Raw genomic sequence first — 22,574 nt, 5'->3', positions numbered from 1 at the left:
TCCAATCCTGTGAGGTGCGCCGAATGAAACCATGATAACAGTGTTCAGTATGACAGGAAATGATTGCAACTTTGTGGGAGTGGTCAATGCGAAATGAGTGATATGCTGGTTTAGCAATTAGGTCATTCTGAGGACGGCTGTTACAGAAGTGAATTTTGTGATTGATTGATATGTGGGGTTTAACGTCCCAAAACCACCATATGATTATGAGAGACGCCGTAGTGGAGGGCTCCGGAAATTTAGACCACCTGGGGTTCTTTAATGTGCACCCAAATCTGAGCACACGGGCCTACAACATTTCCGCCTCCATCGGAAATGCAGCCGCCGCAGCAGGGATTCGAACCCGCGCCTTGCAAGTCAGCAGCCGAGTAAAGTGAATTTTGTGAAAAAAACAGCAGAGTCGAGAAAAATAACGGCGTGTGGCGGCATACTGAGTTTCATGAAGGAGATACTAGCAGTTCGGCTGTAGCTATGAAGAATGAATCGAGTAGAGTTATTTTGAACAAGATTAAATGAACCGATTAGCTTGGCAGTACACAGATCCCATACAGCAAAAGCATACTCAAGTTTGGAACGGATTAAGGTTTTGTAAAGAATAAGTTTGAGTGATTCAGGGGTGGGAAATAACTTGCGTCGGAGATGTCCGAGCATTCGGGTAGCGCTATTTATTATATAGTTTATATGAAGAGACCAAGTTAAGTCTGATGTTATGTGTACTCCAAGGTAGCGGTAAGACGTTACTGACTCAATGATATAGTACGGGGCTCTGATACATGACACGGGGCTCTGAAACGTCAAGATGCTATCCTCCGAGTAAGATTCGAATCGGCCTTTGCTTAATTAATTATCATCACCATCAATCATCTGCCTGACTACGCCCACTGCAGGAGAAGGGCTTCTCTCATGATCCACCAATTAACCCGGTCTTGTGTTTCCTGCTGCTACGCTATGCATGCGAACTTTTTAATCTCGTCGGCCCACCTAACTCTCTGTCTTACCTTCGCGTGTTTGCCTTCTTTTGGAATCCGGTCAGTTTTCCTTAATGAGCAGCAATTACCCTGCCTTATTGCTTATTATTATAACACTACTAACCACGGATTGAAAATTTTCTTTTCTGCTTCGTAAACTTAGCAAAGTAAGTTAGCGTGCTCCTGGTCTGTTGTATTACTTCTTCGTGCTCCTGGTCTGTTGTATTACTTCTTCGTGCTCCTGGTCTGTTGTATTACTTCTTCAAATAATCTCATGTGTTCTTTATAAAATACATTACTTAGTTTCGCATCCTGTAAATGAAAAAAAAAATGCCAGAGACGTTATCAAGGGCTATGATAGAATGAGCGTTGTTGCTCGAAAATAGGAGTGAGCAGGCAGCCTTAAAGGTCCGCGAATCGGCTCTTCCTAATACAGGCGTACTTAGGACGAGAAGTCCGGGTCGAAGGCGGTAATAAAAGCACGCGAGCGCGCTCTATGCGCGGCAGCGCGTGGCTGGCGACCTAGAATTCCTAGTCCGTAAACACAGTATACGTAGAGAAAATGCGAGCACTTTGCGCCGGATTCACCGAGCTGAGCTCTTTTGCGTTTCATTGCCGCGACGAGCCCTTTTAGACTCGCTAGATTTCAGAGGCGGCCGACCGTAAGGAGACAAAGCACCTCGCTCGTCTAGCTGCGAAAAGGGGCTTCCTAACATAAATGCGGCGCCCGCATTACCTGGTCGGTGACGAGACTGCCGCCGAAGAGAGGAATGACAGACTTGATTAGCCCGGGTCTGCGGATGTAACAGCTCTAGTTGTGAGCTGGGACTGATCTAGTTAAAAGGTTACGAGGCAAGCTCCAACATATACTTATCTTAAAGGAGTGCGGTCCAAGCGGTTCGAGGACACGTGGTTGGCCTGGTTGGTTCGAGTCAAGGTAGCAACGCTAGAGAGGCCAAATAACAAAAAAAACGGAACGAAAACTGTCCCGAACGGGTGCTGTAATGGCACGAGAAATATACGATAAGATACCATATTTAGGGAGTTAGGTTGCTAACCCAGTTGAATCGAATCTTTGAATGAGATGAAGCGCAATATATGGGAGGGCGACAAGACAAAACACACTGGATTGATTGATTGATATGTGGGGTTTAACGTCGCAAAACCACCATATGGTTATGAGAGACGCCGTAGTGAAGGGCTCCGGAAATTTCGTCCACCTGGGGTTCTTTAACGTGCACCCAAATCTGAGCACACGGGCCTACAGCCTTACCGCCTCCATCGTAGAAACACACCGGACAAGCCCTATTTAAGAATGTTGTAGGTTCAGTCGAAATGCTCAGCCATAGGAGGACTTAGCTTTTGAAACTCGGCGCGGCTCTGTAAACAGCAGTGAGGAAAAGGCGGATCAGATTAACTGTTTACAACGCGTGCAACATTTTGTTGCGAAGCCTTCAAAGGCGCAGCCAAGGGAAGGCTGAGGGGGAGGGGATTCAGGCCTCTATCGATTTTTCGCTTGCGTATATATACGCGCACGCGTACAAACGCGCACAAACATAAATAAAATATAGTAGTTCAACCATTCTCCCTCCCCCTTCCTCCCACCCAAAAACAATTTCAAGCTATGCCCCTGGAAGTCTGATAAGTGGTTATCATGCGCCCATTGTTCACATTTGTTTGTTAATCAATTTTTCTAACACAATTTGGGCGCATTGTATGCAGTTTGTGTTGCCTGTCCCTTTTTCTCTGCTGGTTTCAGAGTGCCTCGTTAGCAAGCGTGCGGTGCCTTACTTGAGCAAGAAATACAACTCTAATGAAGGTTTCACGTTTTTAGCAGTGAGCATTCTGTCAGTCCCGTCTTCCTTTGTTTTCGTTCATTGCACTTTAAAGTGGCCGAAAGGCGATGATCGGTTCAGACAAAAATACAATGGATACAAAGGCTGCGAAGGCACTAGAAAAGTAGTTTGTTTATTTGTGCGTTCATGCATACACAACTAGATAACTAGGTTGTGGTGTACTTTATGGTGTATCGTCATAAAAAGTGTTTAGGATGTCTGGGTATCTCTGCCATTGTGTAAGCGCGACATTTGCGATAGGCTTGAACCATCTCTGTGTTCTTGTGATAGTGTCCGCACAAAACGTTTACTCCACACAACTCACGTCAAGCAGCTATAAACTAAGACGTTCCGTTGACGTTGCGTGGTACGCGTGTGTCAACCTCGCATTGCTTCCGAGTATGTAGCTCGATTTTTGAGTTAGTCTGAATAAAACGTATATTATGTTATCATTTTTTTCTCTATAACACGAATGTTCTCCACCAGTACTTCGTTTGAATTCATGGGTGTACATTTTGTGAGCTCTGTGAGGGCAAAACATTTCGTTATCCCAATCAAACAAGCCATCACAGCAGGGACACAAAACTCAAAGGGAACAAAAGAAGTAAACCTTGCGCTTCGCCGTTTTTTTTTTCCTTTTTTCGCTTTTTCGTGTGAAAGTTAGGATGGTGGAGGTCAAACATTATAACCATTAAATGGTTACAAAGAGGTGATTGGGTAGAACCCTTATTGGCATCCTCCCCTAGCAGCACTAGGTGGAACCCCTATTCCGGAGTTCCATTGGCAAGCAACGCCGCCCGCGTCCGTTGAACCACGACATTTTGGGCCTTCAGGTCCTGACAGCCGAGCAAGGCCACCTCCCAGTCCTCTCTCGTGGGGTAGGGAGGAGGGGGGAGATAGATGGATTTTAGTGGCACGCCCAAACAATGTGGAAGGTGTCAGCCACTCCTTCAGAGAACTGGCACGTATGTAGCGTAGCAAACCTGACGCGCCTTCTGGTAAAATTGGGAGTTTGAGGTCGAGAAAACCCGATTGCAGCACGAAATAAGGCAGCACGGCTTAGCGTTATTTGAAGGAGCGTGAAGGAGAATATAAGTTAGTAGAAAAAGCGTAATGAAAGGCTGCCTTATCGAGATGGGCAATAACACTACCGAGTGCCAGCTAGAGGTATCCCTTCTCCCTTAAAAAAACATGCGAGTTTTTTTTTGTTTTTTGTTTCTCAAACAGCGAATCTAATATTTCTCGATTTTTTGTATTTTCCGCATTTTTTTATCGCTTCATTGATCTGCACGTGTTTACTTACCTACGAATGGCACCTATGGAAAACGAGCAGAAAAAGTGGTATAAAAGTCAATACTGAAGTGTCAAGGAATATCGTGAACTGGATGGTTCAGAAAATTTCATTTACCCTACAGTGCTGGGGAATAGAAGTCTAACAGAGAGCAATTTTTACAACTTACCCACAGTAGGAAAAACAAAAAAGAAGCGCCGCAGGGAAAAGGCTCTGAAGAACGACATTGAGCCCAAAGTCCATTTCGGCAAGGTCCCCTCAGGTAATATTTTCCATCAACCCACAAAACTCCCTAGAACGAAATTGGACAGCAGGAAAGCCTACACGAACCTAAGGTGGCGACCAACTGTTATCGTAACGGGCAACAAGCTGCCTTTTAATGGGACAAGGGTCAATGGCAAGATTAGGATTGACCTGGGTATCGGTGAACGTCACATCGTGGAAACGTCAACACATCTCAAAAATAGCCAGCGCAGAACACCCCGACATCGTCAATGAAGAATCCATCGTTAAAAGCATAAAGAAACAAGTAAGAAAGAAGCATGAGTAGAATAGGACAAGAAATACCTATATCACCATGAACATCACTGTTGCACGTTTCATATTTCGTCGCCGTTTCTTTTTTTGTTGTTGTTGTTTTCTTTTACAATAAGTGTCTGTTCATAAACTAGTACTGAGCCCTTGGTGGCTGCTGGTGGCTGCTGGTAGCCGCTTTCTGTAAGTTTCCTCCTTAATCCTACAAACGTGACCCGACGTTTCAGCCCTCTCAACCAGAAAACCATTTTTCGCCTTTATCTCATCTTCCTGCCCTGACTTATCTTTGATCAATCTAACTGTTCATGCTGAATCTTCATCACTCTTCTTTTTTCTTCTCTCTTTCCCTTCCATAACTCCCCTTTCCCCCACCCCTAGGTCCGTGTAGCCAATCGAACCAAAGCTTGGTTAACCTCCCTGCCTTTTCTCTCCGGTTTCTTTTTTCTTTCTCTCAAAAACGCGGTCTCTTTTCTAATCAATATCGCCAAATGTATCTACCTTTATACCGACTTTGGTGTGTAGATCTCTAATACGCGAAGTTGTGCGTTGCTTCTGCACATTAGTAGTACTATTTACATTTTCCGAAGAAAAAATAGGCGGTGTCCATTAAAGCCTACAAACACAGATAGCTATGAGAGCATCTCCGAAACACTGTACGCCCTTCCGCCAGCGTGTAAATGCGCATGGGGCACTGGGGGAGAAAGGGGGGGCAAAGAACATGCTCTTAGTTTTCCGTGCCGCATCCGGGCACAGGCGCCACCTCCGGGGCAGCCAGCTGGAACAGTTCTTTTACGGCCATCGCAAGACTCGAAGCAAGCGCCGTTAATGGAGTTCCGTTCTGTCGTAACACACTAAAACGCTCTTTGTTCCCAGAAGGGAATGCTAAATGCTTCGCGGATGGAGTGCGCCAAGTGACCCACTGACATACTTGCAGGGGCTTTGTTATTAATGCTAATTGTATTCCCCGTGGCAAGAGAAAAAAATTATACAACCACGTTCCTTCCGGCCTGACCTTGCGTACGCGGAGAGAAGGGAGGGGCTTCTTTCGTGGCTGTCTCCATTTCGTGGCCCTCTTCTTGTGGGCGTCGAACACGGCGATGCGCGAAGCATGCCGTATATCCGTTCATCACCGGAGCTTTCTCCGTGCTGAGACAATTACTGACCTCCGCCGCTTCGTTTCTCGAGAATTTAAGCTTTGATTAAAATACGGGCCGCCAACATGACGACGCACGCTTTCACTCGGTTAAGGGAACAAAAGCTATAACTAACCTACGTAAGATTTGCCCGGTGACAGCGATGATGGGAACCAAAACTCTGATCAGTGAAGCGTGATGCAGCAAGAGTAAATGAGTGAGTCAAGTAAGGGATCTTAAAGAACTTGTTTATTTGTTTGGACACAATCTTAATGAAATAAAATGAGATAATGAAGCCAAAGCATGTATAGGGGACGTTAACTGTACTGTTTATGATATGTTGTGGTAATCGCCATATTGTACTGTCATTGTTTTTGTAGTAATTACAAAATATATATATATATATATATATATATATATATATATATATATATATATATATATATATATATATATATATATATATATATATAAGGGAAAGAAGTGTATACCTAAGGGCTCGTGGGCTCGTTTTTCCGTGTTTTAACACAATATTAATGAGATCTAACAGACAGTAATGCCAAGGAATGTACAGGGGAAGTTATTAGAACCAATAGAATGTAAATAAGAAGAAAGAAGTAAGAAAAGTGGATGAAAAAATAACCAGCCGTGAGCAGGAATCGAACCTACGACCTTCGAATAACGCGTTCGATGCTCTCTCTCTCTTTCTCTCTCTCTCTCTCTCTCTCTCTCTATATATATATATATATATATATATAGAATTTTATTAGTTGCTTCGAAATGCTAAATCTAGCATTTATTTATTTGAAATGTGTGTGCCACAGAATGCTCTGGCGTCCACTTTCTATCCCCCTGCCGATGCCGTCCACTTATTTAGTCTATTAGATTGCCCGACCAGACCTTCCCACCACGTCTTGATTCTCACTACTTCGAGCCGCACCGGAACGGCTACAGTCAACGAAGGAACGCGACAAAAAAAGACACAAAATTTCTAAGCCGGACTGCTGGACGCTCGCACACAATTAACAGAGTCGTGGTGGCTACTATGAACGGGAACATTTGGCGAGTTCTTACGTGGTTCGCCAAGCGAGTAGGCGACTCGCAAGGGTTCTTTCACAGCGTTCCCCGCATCCTATGGGTCTCACACATGACCCGCGGACCTTTCGCGAGTGATCCGCAAGGAATGAAATTTTGAGACTTCGTTAAATTGTATTGACATTACTTTCGCGTCCGCTGTGAATATTAACAATTTATTCTGGTGAGCTGCAGGGATGGATGATACTGGTCTCAAGCAATTTTTTTTTTGTGAGGCACCCCATGTGGTCCCCTGTGTGTCGAAATGTAACCGTGATACAAAACCTTTATATTTCACAATAGGCGTCCAAACTTTAGTCATTCTGAAAATTGTTATTAATATATGTTTCTTGAATCTTGGTCCCAAATACCCTCTAGAAATGAGCTATGTATATATAAAATATGAAAAGAGCGTTCTTTTAAATGGCAGCTTTAGGTGACGTGCTGTTGAAACTCACCAAAGTCACCCCCTCGGTGTCACTGTCCCATTCCTTGAGAGGCTAAATTTTGTGCCTGTGTCCAGAGGGCCCAGGCCGTCGCAGAGTCACCGCCTCACGGTTCAGTACCAGGTGGAGCCACGGACTTGATGCTCCCTACATTGTCTTTCTCGGGAGTATTAAATTAAGTTCTTGTCATGCCATGTGGCCTGATAGTTGAGGTGAGTTTAAGATCTCTTACATGTCCTGTACAACGCGGCATTCCTCTGCAGAGACGCAGTGCCTGTGACGTCGTTAGAGTTGCCATTGCGATTCAATTTCCCGATTGTCGCCAAAAAAGAAAAATATCGGGGCGCACTTTTAGGGTGACGAGAAAACTTTTAATTGTTTTTTCTTCTGGAACACTTCTCCCGCGGGGCCCGAATGGAGAATAAACACGTGACGCAGTCTACGCAAACTGTCTATGTATTAGATAGATTCTTCTATAGATGGACACCACTTTCTGTACTGTTTTGTATTTTTCGGTTTTCTCGTCACGCTGCCCTGCTCATTTATTGATCGCATTTGTGTTCCGCATTTGTGTGGGTAGTTTTCACGGAGAAAACATGTTCCCGTTCTTTTTTTCTTAATTTTTCTTTTTAAAAAGCGTAACTCTTGTACATTGCTCCTGAATCCGGGACGGGATGCCGCGTAAATATTAGCCACAGAAGGCGCAAAGAGAAAGATTGTCTCATTAGTGGGTAATTAGAGTAATGAACCTTAACCCAAATATAACAAGGGTTGGTCGTCGTGTGGACGCCAGTATTGTGTACTCATTCGACAGCATCACATAAAAGACCCACGTGCGCAAAAGTTTCTTTTTTTTTTTACACGTTTCGCCGCGTCTTGTTAACCGACACTTGCAACGAAGGAGGGGCTTTGACAGGAAGCGTGGGCCTTAGCTGCGATAGAAGCTGTAGCTGTAACTATTATATAAGCACAAGCACATTCATAACGATGAAATGATAGTTGCTGGTGCTTTAATCCCCGAAACGACGATACAATTATGAGATGCCGTAGTTGACGGCTCCAGAAATGGGGTTCCTTAACGGGCACTTAAATTCAGCTCATGGGCCTCTAGCACTTTGAACTTCATCGTAATTCTATATTTAACATCAGTGTGAAGAGAGAGATGAAAGAAAGAAAAGGAGGGGGAGGTCCACGAGAACAAACGTTCACATTTATGCTCTTCACTGGAGGACGAGCTCCTACGGGTATATTGACGACCGGTGTCTCCAACCATACTGCCACCTCCACCGATGAAGACACCACTGGCTGTGATTGCTGGTTCGGGACAACTCTCTAAGCGTCTATCAGCTATCTGCGCTCTCTCGCAGACGGCTGGCTCCAAACTAGAGGAAGAGCTGACTGGAAGGCTTGTTGCCTACACGGGCGGCTCAGACCTCCCAGTCAGAGATTCAGCTACAGCCGCCCACATCACGCCAGCACTTGACGCCTGACGCTGTTGTCCTACTGTCTTCTCCCCTTTTCGGCTTCTTCTGCCTCATCAGAGATGGCTGATCTCCAGCTAGCAGTGTACCCCCTGGTGACAGACATTGAACGTGCCCTGTGTCTGTTGCGTGTGACTCAAGAACCGCGAAACAAAAACGGACAGGTTTAGGAGCCCACCTGCTCTCCACCGAGCTGTATCCTCTCCTTGCTTCTGGCGTACATGTCACCCTGCCCTGGGGCCCATCTCACGTGGGAATCCAGGGAACAGGCAGGCGCACTGGCGATGGAAGTACTGTCTACCATGCTGTGGTCGCATCCGACTGTTCGAGGCTCACTTTACGGCGGCTACTGCTAAGCTGCCACCCCAAAGACCGTGCAACTAGAGCAATGCCACCGAACCGGATGCCTGACTGAGGTCTCTCCAGGAGGGAGGTGGTCCTTCATCCTGCGTTTACAAATCGCATGCTCCTGGCCTGCGGTCGGGCGTCATCAGCTTGACAGAGCCTCGTCACCTGCTTGCACTGATACTGGCAGGACAAATAATTCAGCGCGTATGTGTGTATACCCGGCGCTTCAAGCGCAACGAGTCGCCTTGCGTTCGGCACTCTGTCACCAGGGTTCAGCCACAGCTATACAAAGAGGGCCCTCCTGTAGCCTACCTAGCGCCACATCCAGGTATTAAAGGTGGTTCTTCATTTCATTGGAGAAAATGAACTAGACAGCGGGCTATAGAAGCCGCAGACGCCATTTTCTCCTCTTCACACCTTTATTACCCTCTACTGCTTCGCTACAAGCGCTGAGCCATGATCCCAACTTGGATTACTGAAATAGTGCCTTTCCTTCTCCTTAACCTATTTTCCTCATCCTACAGAGTTAACATGAGGGCTGGGGTAAGAAATTATTAAAAATATAAGAAGAAACTAGGAAGAGAAGCAGACCAAGCTCATGCAGTCAATCAAGTTGACACTGTTGATTGATATGTGGGATTTAACGTCCCAAAACCACCATGTGATTATGAGAGACGCCGTAGTGGATTTGACTGATTGATATGTGGTGTTTAACGTCCCAAAACCACCATATGATTATGAGAGACGTCGTAGTGGAGGGCTCCGGAAATTTCGACCACCTGGGGTTCTTTAACGTGCACCCGAATCTGAGCACACGGGCCTACAACATTTCCGCCTCCATCGGAAATGCAGCCACCGCAGCCGGGATTCGAACCCGCGACCTGCGGGTCAGCAGCCGAGTACCTTAGCCACTAGACCACCGCGGCGGGGCGCGCCGTAGTGGAAAGCTCCGGAAATTTAGACCACCTGGGGTTCTTTAACGTGCGCCCAAATCTGAGCACACGGGCCTACACATTTCCGCCTCCATCGGAAATGCAGCCGCCACAGCCGGGATTCAATCCCGCGACCTGCGGGTCAGCAGCCGAGTACCTTAGCCACCAGACCACCGCAGCGGAACAAGTTCACACTGTTAGCTACATGAATGATGGGAGTCCAGATGTGGTGCTAATGCTATGAAACTACAAGTACTGCCTAAAACTCCGCTGTAGTAAAATACCGGTCGTTCAAGTGCACGATTTTTTAAGCTTATAAACTTTTAAGAGTGTCTTGGTACCGCTCACATTAACAATAATTTATTTATAGCCTTTTCATTGGTATTGTTGACTGCTGCGAGTGTACATTCTTCATACATCTGAAAATAGTGCGCTAATTTAGCTCTCGTTGCACATTTAGGGCATGTTTATATTTACATCTTCAGAAACTTCTGTGATGTTCCCATCTGCCACATTCTTGTGGAATGCTCGTGGATGACATTTTACGAGATTCGATCACAGCTTTAACCATTCCATCATTTACATGATTACGATTGACTACAGTTTAGTGTTCGTTCGAACAAACTACTCATCATATGGCTCAACAATGAGTATGATATGATTAATGTGTTAAATCAAGGCTGAGCGCCAATACATAAAGGGGACACCGGGCTCCATAGACAGGCACATCCAATAACACTTTTTTTTATCATAAGCAGAGTATAGTTCATCGACATACAACCTTATCGTGACATTGCCAGCGTAGTATAATAAAATAAATATAGAGGACCAGAAATGAAATTACGAAGGAAAAAAACAAGAAAGAAGGCCATAGCCGCAATCTATGGAACCCGCCCACTTCAATGGGGATAAAGCCATTGCACTACGCCATAGGCCAAGTACCGGAAGTGAATTGTGCCTAGCTTCCGTACACGTTTCACCCTGCCGAAACATATGAAATGTGACGCACACTGTTGACTTTCATTGCTTGGTAGCTTCCTAACTTTTCTTTTTTTCTTCTGCTACTGGGCCATCTGGCCGGAACTCCGTGAATTCTTTTCGACGCAGTCTGCTATATACACGAATTTCCTTTAGGTGCAGCCTTTCGTCACCGCTTTGCATTTCCGTATCGTCGTTCCAAGCCGGAAGGCACGACCACTAGCTGCGCGCACTTGTAGCGTGCCTATACGCGCCGTGCAACCAGTTCGTTCCCGGGATTCGCGCGCTTTCCGCTCCACAAAATAAGAGCGGAGGTGGTCAGGGGCGACGTCCTCCCAATGCATCCAGCCGCTCATTCAAAATGACACGACCCATGCTATATAAAAGGTTCGGATGTTCAAACTTCGTGATGGACCTAACGTGCCCAGTGTCGTTTTTCGGTAAACTTACGGGCTGAAGTCCAGCTCTGACAATATGAGTTTCGTGTGTGCCGAAGCTCTCGTTCACGAGGACAGGCATATGTGGCTTAACTTATTTGTTTTATTTATTTCAATATACTGTCCACCCAAAATAAGGTTTTTGCATTGGGGGTACATCAAAAAAGAAAAACAACAGGCAATGACACTGGGATGCTACAGTGCAAATGTAGGCCGTAACGGAATCACATACGTCAGTAGAATTTATTTATTTATTTTCACAACTAATAACATACATCCTAAGCACAGAAACATACGTTTGTTGCAAATATATATACCTCGGTTACGGGATCGTAGGTTTCATACGATGCTGTAATACCGCCGACGGCTGGCTCTCGTTCATGTCTAACCAGACCTAAGACGTTATTCCATCGCAGTGCACTGGGTGATCTATCATAGCGCCATTCATAGTATATAAAATCAGCCTCCACTGTGTTATAACAATTACCGAGCCCGGCTGCTTGAGCAAAAGGACGTGGGCTCAATTACGGCTGCAACGACCGCATTTCGACAGAGGCGAAACCCTGAAGGCTGGTGTACTGTGCGACGTTAGTGCACGTTAAACAACACCATATACCATCGAATTTTTCGGCGCTCTTGACTATGGTGTGCCCCATAATTATATCGTTGTTTTGGCGCGGGAAACTCCACATGTTACTATTTCGTTACATAGCACTGGGCGCCAGTAGGCCAGTCCACTAGCTTGGTCAGACAGCGTGTTCTGAAATGAACACTTCACTTAGTGGGCTATTCTATTACAAAAAAACTGTCCCACGTTTAACTATTCCTTAAACGAGATGTACCTCCTAACTGATTCGCGAAATTATGGGAATGCTATAGTATAAATCCCTACCTTTCACCTAAAAATGTCGGCCCGTTTCGTGATCAGATAGGTTTGAGGTCCTGCTCTTAAAGCTATCTAGCTCATTACTGAAGAGTGTGAAGTGCTAAATGAACTACGTGGACAAAGGAGGACAAACGACTGGCAGTTACTCGCAATCGAAGTTTATAGCGATAAAACACGAAGTATATATTACTATTCTCTTAATCTTCGACTTTTTTTTGTAGTGGGGGGGGGGGGGGGTAGGAGAGTTGATTCGTTATCACTATCAGTTATTGCACGTATAGCCTTCAGCACCATTCACCCAATGTATATATCCTTTGTGTGTTCTCGCAATAAACTTCAGTTGCAAGAAAGCACCCGTCGTTTGTCCACCCTTGTCCACGTCGTACGTTTAGCGCTTCACCTCCTTTGGCATTGGTGCTGTACAAACTAGTTTTAACTACCACCCTACTTTCCTACCCGGCACGTTAAGCAAAACTAGGACGTAAGCAAGGCTCCCAGAGCATTCCCTATATCGCTGATCAGGTTTTGATACCATCGTTCTTCTGTGTTCAACAGTCGTAAAATAGTACCTTTTCTTAACGCATGGAGCCTTTTGAAGCGAAATCACTCAAGTGGCTCTCTATAGAACTCAGGTCAATGCTCTTCGCTTCAACTATTCGATGCTGCGACTGCGTTTTTCGTTGCACGTGGCTATTCCATGGCTCAAGATGGTTTCAGATAATAGGATTGAAAAACTAAAACCAGGCCCCTCAATTTTTCTTAATGTCTAACTAGACGTGTAGTAGTATTCTGTGAGAATTATATTTCTTAAGATGACGACAACAATCTGCAACATATATGTTGCAGATTGTTGTCGTCATTTTACACCACAATCTGCCACTTAAACGAGGTATACTTCGTTTAAGTTGCACTGGGAAATTTTGAACGTGTGGTTTGAGCTAGTAAACACACTCGCACTTTAAACGTATACCGTTATGGCAGAGCCATGGCCTGACTATTGGAACAACTTTTTTTTTCCTTTTTAATGGCAACTAACCACGGCAACAGATACGTAGAAACGAAAATGCATTTTCGGAGCGTTATAAGTAGAGTGTTGCCGATCAACGTTACGACGCGCCATTACGTATATACGAACACGACAATTATTTATAGACCCTAATTTATATACCTCCCACACGTGGGCTGCTTAGGGATTGCCCTTCAGTTACCGCACCGTTAGCTATACCAATCAGTCGATTATGAATGGCCCTTGCACGCTTAAACCTACGGGCAATTGACTCCCGATTAACTGTTGTAGGAGCCTGCTGACATGCGATGCGGAAGGGTCTCTGCAAGGCCCAGTGAAGGAAGTAAGGCTTAGTGCCGATGTTCAGAACGCAACCGGCATTACGAAACTCGTGGCGTGGGCACTCGACCTTCTTCGTGGAGAAGATAGTTATCGAACATTCTTAGCTCGTAAAAGTTTTACCGCAGCCGATTCTAGAACCTCTTCCTCCAGCCTCTCTCGCCATCCGCATTCTTGAGCCGCTCTCGCGACCAATAACCACACTGTGTACTCCCGGATGTTGCCGGGCGATACGAAAAATCTGTGCTTATTTCCGAGTTTAGGAGGTAGGTCATCTGTTTCTTTAATTTATAACGGGGCCACCAAAACTAATGTCAGATGAAAAGCCGCTCCCATTGGAGTTGGGTCTGTTGCATTCCATTCTAATAATGTGTCAATAAATCATCCCAGTCAAACTCACTGACGAGATGAGCGCCACGTGCAGTTTGGTAATAGTGCGACTTGTTTGTGTCGGGAGGCCTTAACGTTACCTTCACAGGTACCGTTTAATTCTTGTGCGGCGAATCAGCGTCCAGTAAAAGCGCCGTCGAAGTGGCTATGAAAAGAGGAAAAAGGAAGAAAAAAGCGCCGTTCCCTTACTGCCTCTCTCAATGGAGGGCACCTCCACAGTTCTGCGCAGGGGATGGGGTTCCCGTTCATTATACGGCGCACTATGACGACGGCCTTCCGAGTTCCCAAAAAAGCAGTAACCCATTGGGAAACTGCTGTACTTCCGCTGCTTTTTTTTTTCTTTTGTCGCCTCTGTGCAAAACATCGAAGCATGTCCTTCAGCACAAGCTGCATGATGCTTTTATTATGTTTATTTTTTTAGAAAAAGCAATTTAAAGGTGGTTAATTGTGTTGACAGTTTATCCGGAACAATATTTTCTTTCGAACAGCGAAAAACCTCATTCTCTCCGGATCGAAAACATTACTATTAATTTATTCCAAACAAGCATTGTGGGGGAGTCCCCTCGAGCTGAAAGTGGGGAACTATAGCATCTATAGCACTTAACGAATGAGGCCCTCTGGCGTCAAACACAAATCAATTCATACCGTGGTGAACTCGCCTGGTCTGTGTAATCTCTATGAGAGACACTGCTGAATTAGCGAGTTTAACTTCTGATGCTTCACTTTTGCATGGAAACTTAGACATGCGTTCTTCAAAACGATACCAGTGATAGTGCGCGCAAATCACAGCATCATCTGCATGTTATGTGAGTATATGAGGTAGTCGTTATGTATACAGCTTAAACATTTTCATTGTTTATTCATTTATTTATTCACAACAAACTGCACGCCCACAGGGCCCAGGCAGGAACGGTGAAAGTACAAGGAAAAATACAAAATTTTAAAAGGCAAAAAAAAACGAATAAACACTTACAACTCAATTAAAAGTTTACATATCAGTAATTTTGTAGATGGACTTAACTGATTTTAGCAATGATAATCGCAATGCGTTCCCTTCGTTCATAGTACGAGGGAAAAAAGAAAATTTGGAGGTGGTAGTTCTTGTTTGATGAGTTAAGGTTTCAGAGTGGTGATGTCTTGTTTGTTCTGCTATTGACGAGCATAGATATGGACCGGAATGAAAGGACAACTTGTTATTCTTCAGTAGAAAAAAAAATGTTAGCACAAGTATTTTTCGTCGTAATTTCAAAGTCTGTATTCTATTAATACGTATGATTGCTGTTGGTGAGTTGGTTTTACAGAATTTAGAAAAAGTAAATCTGACAGCTTTGCGTTGAACCATCTCAAGTGCTGCAATATTGTGGTTGGTGTGTGGATCCCAGATGGCGCAGGCGTATTTCAATTTGGGCCTAATTAGTGCTTTATATGCGTGAAGTTTGGCTTCTGGGGGTGCCTGTTTTAGTTTGTGTCGCAGAACACAAAGTTTGCGGAAAGAAGCACCAATGTTAGCGATATGAATATTTCATATGAGGTTGTTAGCTATGGTCACTCCCAAATATTTATAATCATTTACCTCAACTAGGGGATTAGCTGGAAGACTGTAAGAAAACAGCTGTTTTTTTTTTCGTGATATACACGTATACTGTTTCCGTTTCATTTTACTTCATATCCCATTTTCGACACCAAGAATGGACGCTCAGAAGGTTAGGGTTCAAGAGTTCCTGACCTTCTCGACAAACTACCTCATGGTACAACATGCAAGCATCTGCAAATAAGCGTGCAAGCACGCTAATGATGGTTAAAAGTTTCTTGATTCTCAGTGACAGAGTTGACCGTGTCGGCTAATATTGGCTCATTGTTCACTTATGTTGGCTAATGTTACATAAGTAACGCAGACGAAATTGTATCCTTTTCATCAGTCATGCTTTCTTTCCCTCATCCGTCAACGGTATGCGAGTTCGTCACACTGTAGCTCCACATTCTAGTCATATTACCTCCAGGGCTGGCTGAATGATGGGAAGTGTCGGCTGATATGGACCAGCGTTGACTATCCGCTGTTATACACTATCGATTCCAATCCAGTAATTGACCCAGCTAACAATCACACAACGTTGCCAGCTTTGATATGAATCTTATACACTATACCTCAGCGTTTATTAACAAACTGCCTTTGCGATGGTTGGAAACTGGGTGCGTGCTAAATAAACTCCTCACCATAAACTGCATGCATAACGAGCGTCGTAATGAACGTCTGTCTCCATATGCACTGCCACATGCACAAGCAAAAGCACGAGTATTTTTTTTATTTTTTAAGTATACGTATGTGTACCACGGAGAAGAAACATACTGCAGCATCAATATTCTTCTGAAGTTCCATACATTCTCTCTCTCTCTCTCTCTCTTGTCTTTTTTGCTCGGGTTCTAGTTAACGTTTAGGCATGTCGCAGAGAGATCGTTAGCTTTATGTATTGCGTTTTTTTTTTTTTCGTGGATACACCATGCACAAGCTCAGACTTATGTAATCGCTACGAAGGGCTGATAACTTCATGGAATGGTGTTTCGTGATTGCACGCGCTTGGAACGATCACTTCCGATGACTATTTTCAGCAAAGGCAGCGTCGCCGTCCAGCCATGTGGCCAAGCCTGCTGAGCCTGGCTTTCGGCCTGGCCTACGTGTGCAGCCGGACCCCTTCCACGCATGCGCAGAGGTTCCGATCTCCGTGGTTACATGGTGAGTAGAGCTGATTGATTGATTGATTGATTGATTGATTGATTGATTGATTGATTGATTGATTGATTGATTGATTGATTGATTGATTGATTGATTGATTGATTGATTTGTGGAGTCTAACGTCCCAATGAGAGACGCTGTAGTGGAGGTCCGGAAATTTCGACCACTTGGGGTTCTTTAGCGTGCACCCAAAATCTAAGCACACGTGCCTACAACATCTCCACCTCCATCGGAAATGCAGCCGCCGCAGCCGGGATTAGATCCCGCGACATACGGGTCAGCAGCCGAGTACCTTAGCCACTAGACCAACGCGGCAAGGCGGCCCCAATGTGCACGCCTATGAAAACCTACGGGAAGCGAGAAAAAGAGGTCATGCACGATTTTGAATCGAATCGCCACTTTGAAGAAAAAATCCTCGGTCTCGTTCTGAACAGCGCAGCGCCGCAAGTCATCCACATTGACGAAATGCGAGGCTTTTTCACGGGCACTATGGCCCCCGTTTTTTTCGTGTGTTTGCCTTTATTTTGTCTTTTTACTATGTATTGTATTTTGCACTCTAAATCATATTTGACAGTCAAAACATCGTTCGGCCATTCTTCGACTCATCTCTAGCTGCGCTGTCTCACAATCTCAAAAAAGCACCAAAGCTCTGCGTTTTTTTTTTTTGTTATTGATATAGAACGCCCATATTTTCCTTTCCCTTAAATCATCATGCGATTGTTTCTGTAGCAACTCCAGTCATCTGAAGGCTGCATTAGCAGAAATCTCTGACCGGCACTCCGCGGCGTGTTTTCTCTTCCTATAATGCGACGTGGTGGGTTCGTTCTGGAATGAAAACTGAAAGAGAGAACGCAATGTTCTTATCTCGAAACAGAGCATTCTCATAAACTCTAATTTACGTTTTTTTTTTCTCGGCTCATGTGAACCACCAATTTTCATATATTACCACGTTATCTGTAACAGCAGTTCTTGGCCTCACTGGAAAAAAAAGAAAAAGAAAAGAAAGCTGCGCCTCGTTTGCAAGTGGGCCTGTATTGTATTACGCGAGACGCTCCCATTTCGTGGTCCGTCGATGGATCCTAAACGATGGGAGCTGATCCGCACCAGTCGTCGATTCTGACTGCCGAGCGTTCATCTCCAATGTTCCTGCTTTCATTCTCTCTATTAAAACAAGTGCCTGTGCCATTAGTGTACTTCACCAAAAAAAAAAACTGTTTTATACAGCTTTCTTCCTCCGTCCCAGCTACTTACTGTTGATTGTTTGATATGTGAGGTTTACGTCCCAAAACCACCATATGATTATGAGAGACGCCATAGTGGAGGGCTCCGGAAATTTCGACCACCCGGGGCGCTTACTGCACAACTGCACGTGGTAAAAATAAACTAAACTAAACTAAATTAAACCTTGCGCAACGCGAGCGTTCCATAAATCAGGATTACAGTAGCGTGCATGTAAGCTTCCTCTCGGGAAGATTTCATGTAAGCTTCCTTCCAGGAAACGACCCAAGCACCGTTAATCATTATGTTACTAACATTAGCATTAAGCAAGGAGAGCCACAGGCTATGTTCCCGTACGGTCGGGATACGCAGGCGGAAATTCTCGGATGGATCCTCTTACGTAATGCACTGATCAAGAATAATGCAATCGAGACAAGTACGGCAAAGAATGAATCGATAGAGTACTGCACGCACACATTTTGCTTAAACTATGCAGCGCATTCGTGTAGAGTCCACATTTTCTTTTGACTGTTTTGTATGCTACTCGCATCATACAATAGGAAATATGTAAATACAAAGTGCCATAGAGGAAAGTGGTATTGCCTTCGGTCAACTGAAACCCCACCAAAGAGCAGGTTTTGTTGGGCCGTAACTATGAGTTCCTTATTTCCGTTTTAACCTTTGGTGTGAAAACCTTATATTTCACACAGACATGCTGTCCTAAAATACTTTTTCAAAAATTACAGTTGCATTGAATGACTGCATATATACGAGCACTATCGAAAACCTTCATTCTTTTTATCAATTCATAACATTCTAGAAGTAATAATCCTACAGTTGTTACCACTCAATGAAGCGCTGATTTTTTTCTATTTATTTAAATCACAGGTTAGAATATCTGGAATAATCGTGGGATAACCGAGGCCTCGGCTAGGCATTGGTATTCATGAAAAAACAATTCGGCAGATATCACGTATCTTCACAATCGAGATTATGCGGAGCATGCGGGGGGAAAGTGACCGAGTTGCAATTTTTAGGGGCGAAGCACCCTAAGGCGTGGGTCGTGCGTCTCATGTATGTAGCAGCCACCTCTCGTTTTAGTCCTTGGAATGTCTGCTGGATGCCGGTTCCAGAATATGACGAAAATATGCGAGATGGCGGTACTTGGAGTGTTCACTAGATGGATGCATGGACTGAATAAAGAACATGCATGCATGCATACATGCATGCATACATGCATACACACACACACACACACACACACACACACACACACACACACACACACACACACACACACACACACACACACACACACATACATACATACATACATACATACATACATACATACATACATACATACATACATACATACATACATACATACATACATACATACATACATACATACATACATACATACATACATACATACATACATACATACATACATACATACATACATACATACATACATACATACATACATACATACATACATACATACATACATACATACATACATACATACATACATACATGCCAAGCTCGTTTTCGAGGACCTGGAAGATAAGCGACAAGTCGTCACCAGGGCCAAGAGGGCAGTCAAAGCCAGAGGATTTCTGGACTAGAGAACCCTCCCACCTTAGGGTAATACCAGGCCTCGCTCGCAACACTGCTTCGAAATAGACGTTTATTTCTCTCTTACACACAAGCACCACGTTCTTGCGTGTTCCTTTATTTGATGTCATGCACAACGGCTGCCCACCGCAGGGTTGCTTACTCACTTCGGTACTTTTTACAGTGTTGTTGGTACTTATGGACAACCGACCACGTATAAAAAAACTTGTCTGTCCATTTTTTTCTAGACGTGGAGCATCTGGAGGCCCAGGCGAGCTACCGCACGGCGCACCTGCGTTGGCAGTACCGGCACCTCCCGCAACCACAAGCGTTCAGGGTGCAGACATGCGAACTGCTGCCATGGCTGCCGAAGACGGGACCCCGTTGTCGCGTCCGGCGGCTGAGCCTGCGAGAACCTCAGACAGTTTACGACACCGATGGCACGCCGCGCAGCCTGGATCTACTACGAAAGTCGTCCAAGTCTGGCTACGAAGCGCTCATAGGTGGGCCTCGTGCGCGACTGTTTCATTATTCGTGATTTTATTTGCCTGAACCCTGTGTGTGTAGGAACGTCGCAGCAGATCGGAAGGCTTAACACGTGTTCGTAACTGAGAAAGGTGAGAGTGGGCGTCATTGGCACATTTTAGACAATGGTGCGAGTCACCAGTCCTCGTTCAGGGAATAAAGAACTCATGTAATCCAGTGTTGTCCCCGTGTAGTCATGTAGCAGCGTGGCCTGCGAACGTTTTTTATCACCCCTGTACGTTTAAGATGTAGTGCTAATACCGTAGCTGAAGCCGTACGGCATTACCACTTAAACACCCTATATAACGGCGTGTCATTCCGCAATGCTAAAGAAGCCTCACTCCCACAAACCTACTTGATTTGTGCACTCTAAGGCGCGTTATCATTTTACTTAGCAATAGTGTGCAATGTTATTCACAAAATTGGGGTGCATGCAGGAAGCACATGGTGGTCAACCACGTGATTGTCTTGTGATCTTGGTGCTCGATTGCTGACCCGCAGTTCACGGGGTCGAAACATGGCCGCGGAGGGCGCACTTTCGATTGACTCGAGAAGGCTCCAAGCCTGTGTCCTTAAATTTACGTGCACCTTGGAGAAGCCCATCTGGTCGGAATTTCCCAAGCGCTTAACTATATGTCTCATCATCATATCATGGTTTTGGGACCTTAAACTCCATCAATCAAACCTATCAACCATGGTGGTTAGCATAGAGAGGAAACATCAAGCTGCCCTACTGTTATTCCTTTTCGTCAGTTAAACTGTAGGGTAAACATAGGGTAGCCGCCATGGCGGGTTATTTCCTCGACAACAAAAAGCTCGACGGACGACATCAAACATCGCTCTCGTTCTTCGAGTGCACACGCGCAATATTCTGTGTAGTCATCAAATGCCGAAATCATGTTGTACGAGCAATAGATTTCGTCACGTTGACAGATAAGCGTGCCAGTAAAAACACAAGGAAATAAACTTCAGTTGCCGAACGGTGATTCGGTGTTCGTTCCCTCTTGCGCCCGTATTTGTGCACCTAACCCTTCAGCGAGATGAACTCTTTTCAAGGCTTGCTTTTTAAAAAATGATAGCTATTTTAAAGAGATGGCTATTTTGTCGTTCGGAAAATGAGGAACTTGCCTTTCTGTTGCTTCCAGAAGAACTCACAGCCTACGTAGCAGAAAAAGAAGACATGGCGCCTTGGCGGCCACAGGCACTTCTATCGAGCACACGTTGTTTCTCGAACTACCGAAGCACCAAGATTAGGAAAAGGGAGTTGATTTGCAACATCCAGCCAAGCCAGCCCACCGAAAACCTCGCATATATACTATATGGCATTATAATATCGTCAACACACATGTCCAGAACTATCGATCACCGCACTGGTGACTGCATTAGTGACATCTGCCGTCGTAAATTAGCCACATTTCAGCATGCGCAGCCCAATTTACGCTTCGCTCCTGCGTTTTTATCTCTTTTTATCACCGCGAACGCAACAGCCACTTTGGCCGTCTGAAGCGCTTTCAACGGTTTAACACAATATAACAAAACTAGAAAAAATAAAAAGAAGCAAACCACTCTCGGCACCAGAAGCAAGCTATGCTGCATGCTTGTTTTCTGTTCGCGGTCTCAATCCCTAAACAGCAGCTTTGCCCCTGCTTATCAGCTGAATAAAGTTTGTTGTAGTTTTAGCGCCACACAGTTACAGCGCTTCTGACGGCCAAAGCAGTTGTCGCGGCCGCGGCTATAAACGGGGACGCAAACTGCAAAGCAGGCGCGTCATTGGGGCCGCGCATGATCAGATGTAACCCATTCAGGACATGTCACTCGCGCTATTCCGAGTGCGAGGCTTCGTTGTTCTAAACATGTGAGCGTTGACAACTGTAATACATTGCTTTCAGCACCTCCTTTTTTTTCTGCCTTCGTATACTGCACAACGTGTGTGCAAGAAGGGCGGTGCAACAGCGCATAGTTATTAAAAGAATGCATAGATTCTGCACAATCAACAAGGCAAGAGTTATTTGTTTGTAAATTTTATGGGCAGTGCTGTTTTTTTTAAAAACAAACTCTGGACTTAGTTTACAACGCGCCAGATCACAGTACATATACTATTATCGCGCCAGTTCTTGGCGTCCAAACGTTAAATTTTCAGGATTACACTTATGAAAGCCAGAACGCAAGTCGCTTATATTCCATCTAATCTGAAACTTCCTGCTATAAATATTGAGTTAACAGTAACTTAAACGAGCAAAAAAATGCACAATACTGAGGACGTTTGAAGCGAACACTTTTTCCGTTTTTCCGCGTTCCTTTTGCTCTTAACGCATAGATAAAAACAAGTGTGGGATGACATGTTGATCACAATGGCATTGCTTTTCAGTACTGGAGCAAAATTGTCCGGATATTGGTAC

General features: G+C 44.7%; 1 protein-coding gene across 2 annotated transcripts in view; it reads left to right on the top strand.

Moving 5' to 3' along the window:
• Window positions 1-22,574, top strand: part of LOC119164805 (uncharacterized) — a 127,154-nt gene that overhangs the window by 68,832 nt on the left and 35,748 nt on the right. For both annotated transcript variants that reach the window (XM_075894287.1, XM_075894291.1), the window contains 2 exons: window positions 16,686-16,809; window positions 19,899-20,153. In XM_075894287.1, the coding sequence (XP_075750402.1) occupies window positions 16,710-16,809; window positions 19,899-20,153 (355 nt within the window). In that variant the 5' untranslated portion in view covers window positions 16,686-16,709. The remainder of the gene's footprint in view (window positions 1-16,685; window positions 16,810-19,898; window positions 20,154-22,574) is intronic.

Source organism: Rhipicephalus microplus, chromosome 1, assembly GCF_043290135.1.
Source record: "Rhipicephalus microplus isolate Deutch F79 chromosome 1, USDA_Rmic, whole genome shotgun sequence".
Taxonomy (NCBI): domain Eukaryota; kingdom Metazoa; phylum Arthropoda; class Arachnida; order Ixodida; family Ixodidae; genus Rhipicephalus; species Rhipicephalus microplus.
Note: the sequence above shows the minus strand (reverse complement) of the source record. Positions and strands in the feature narration are given on the sequence as shown.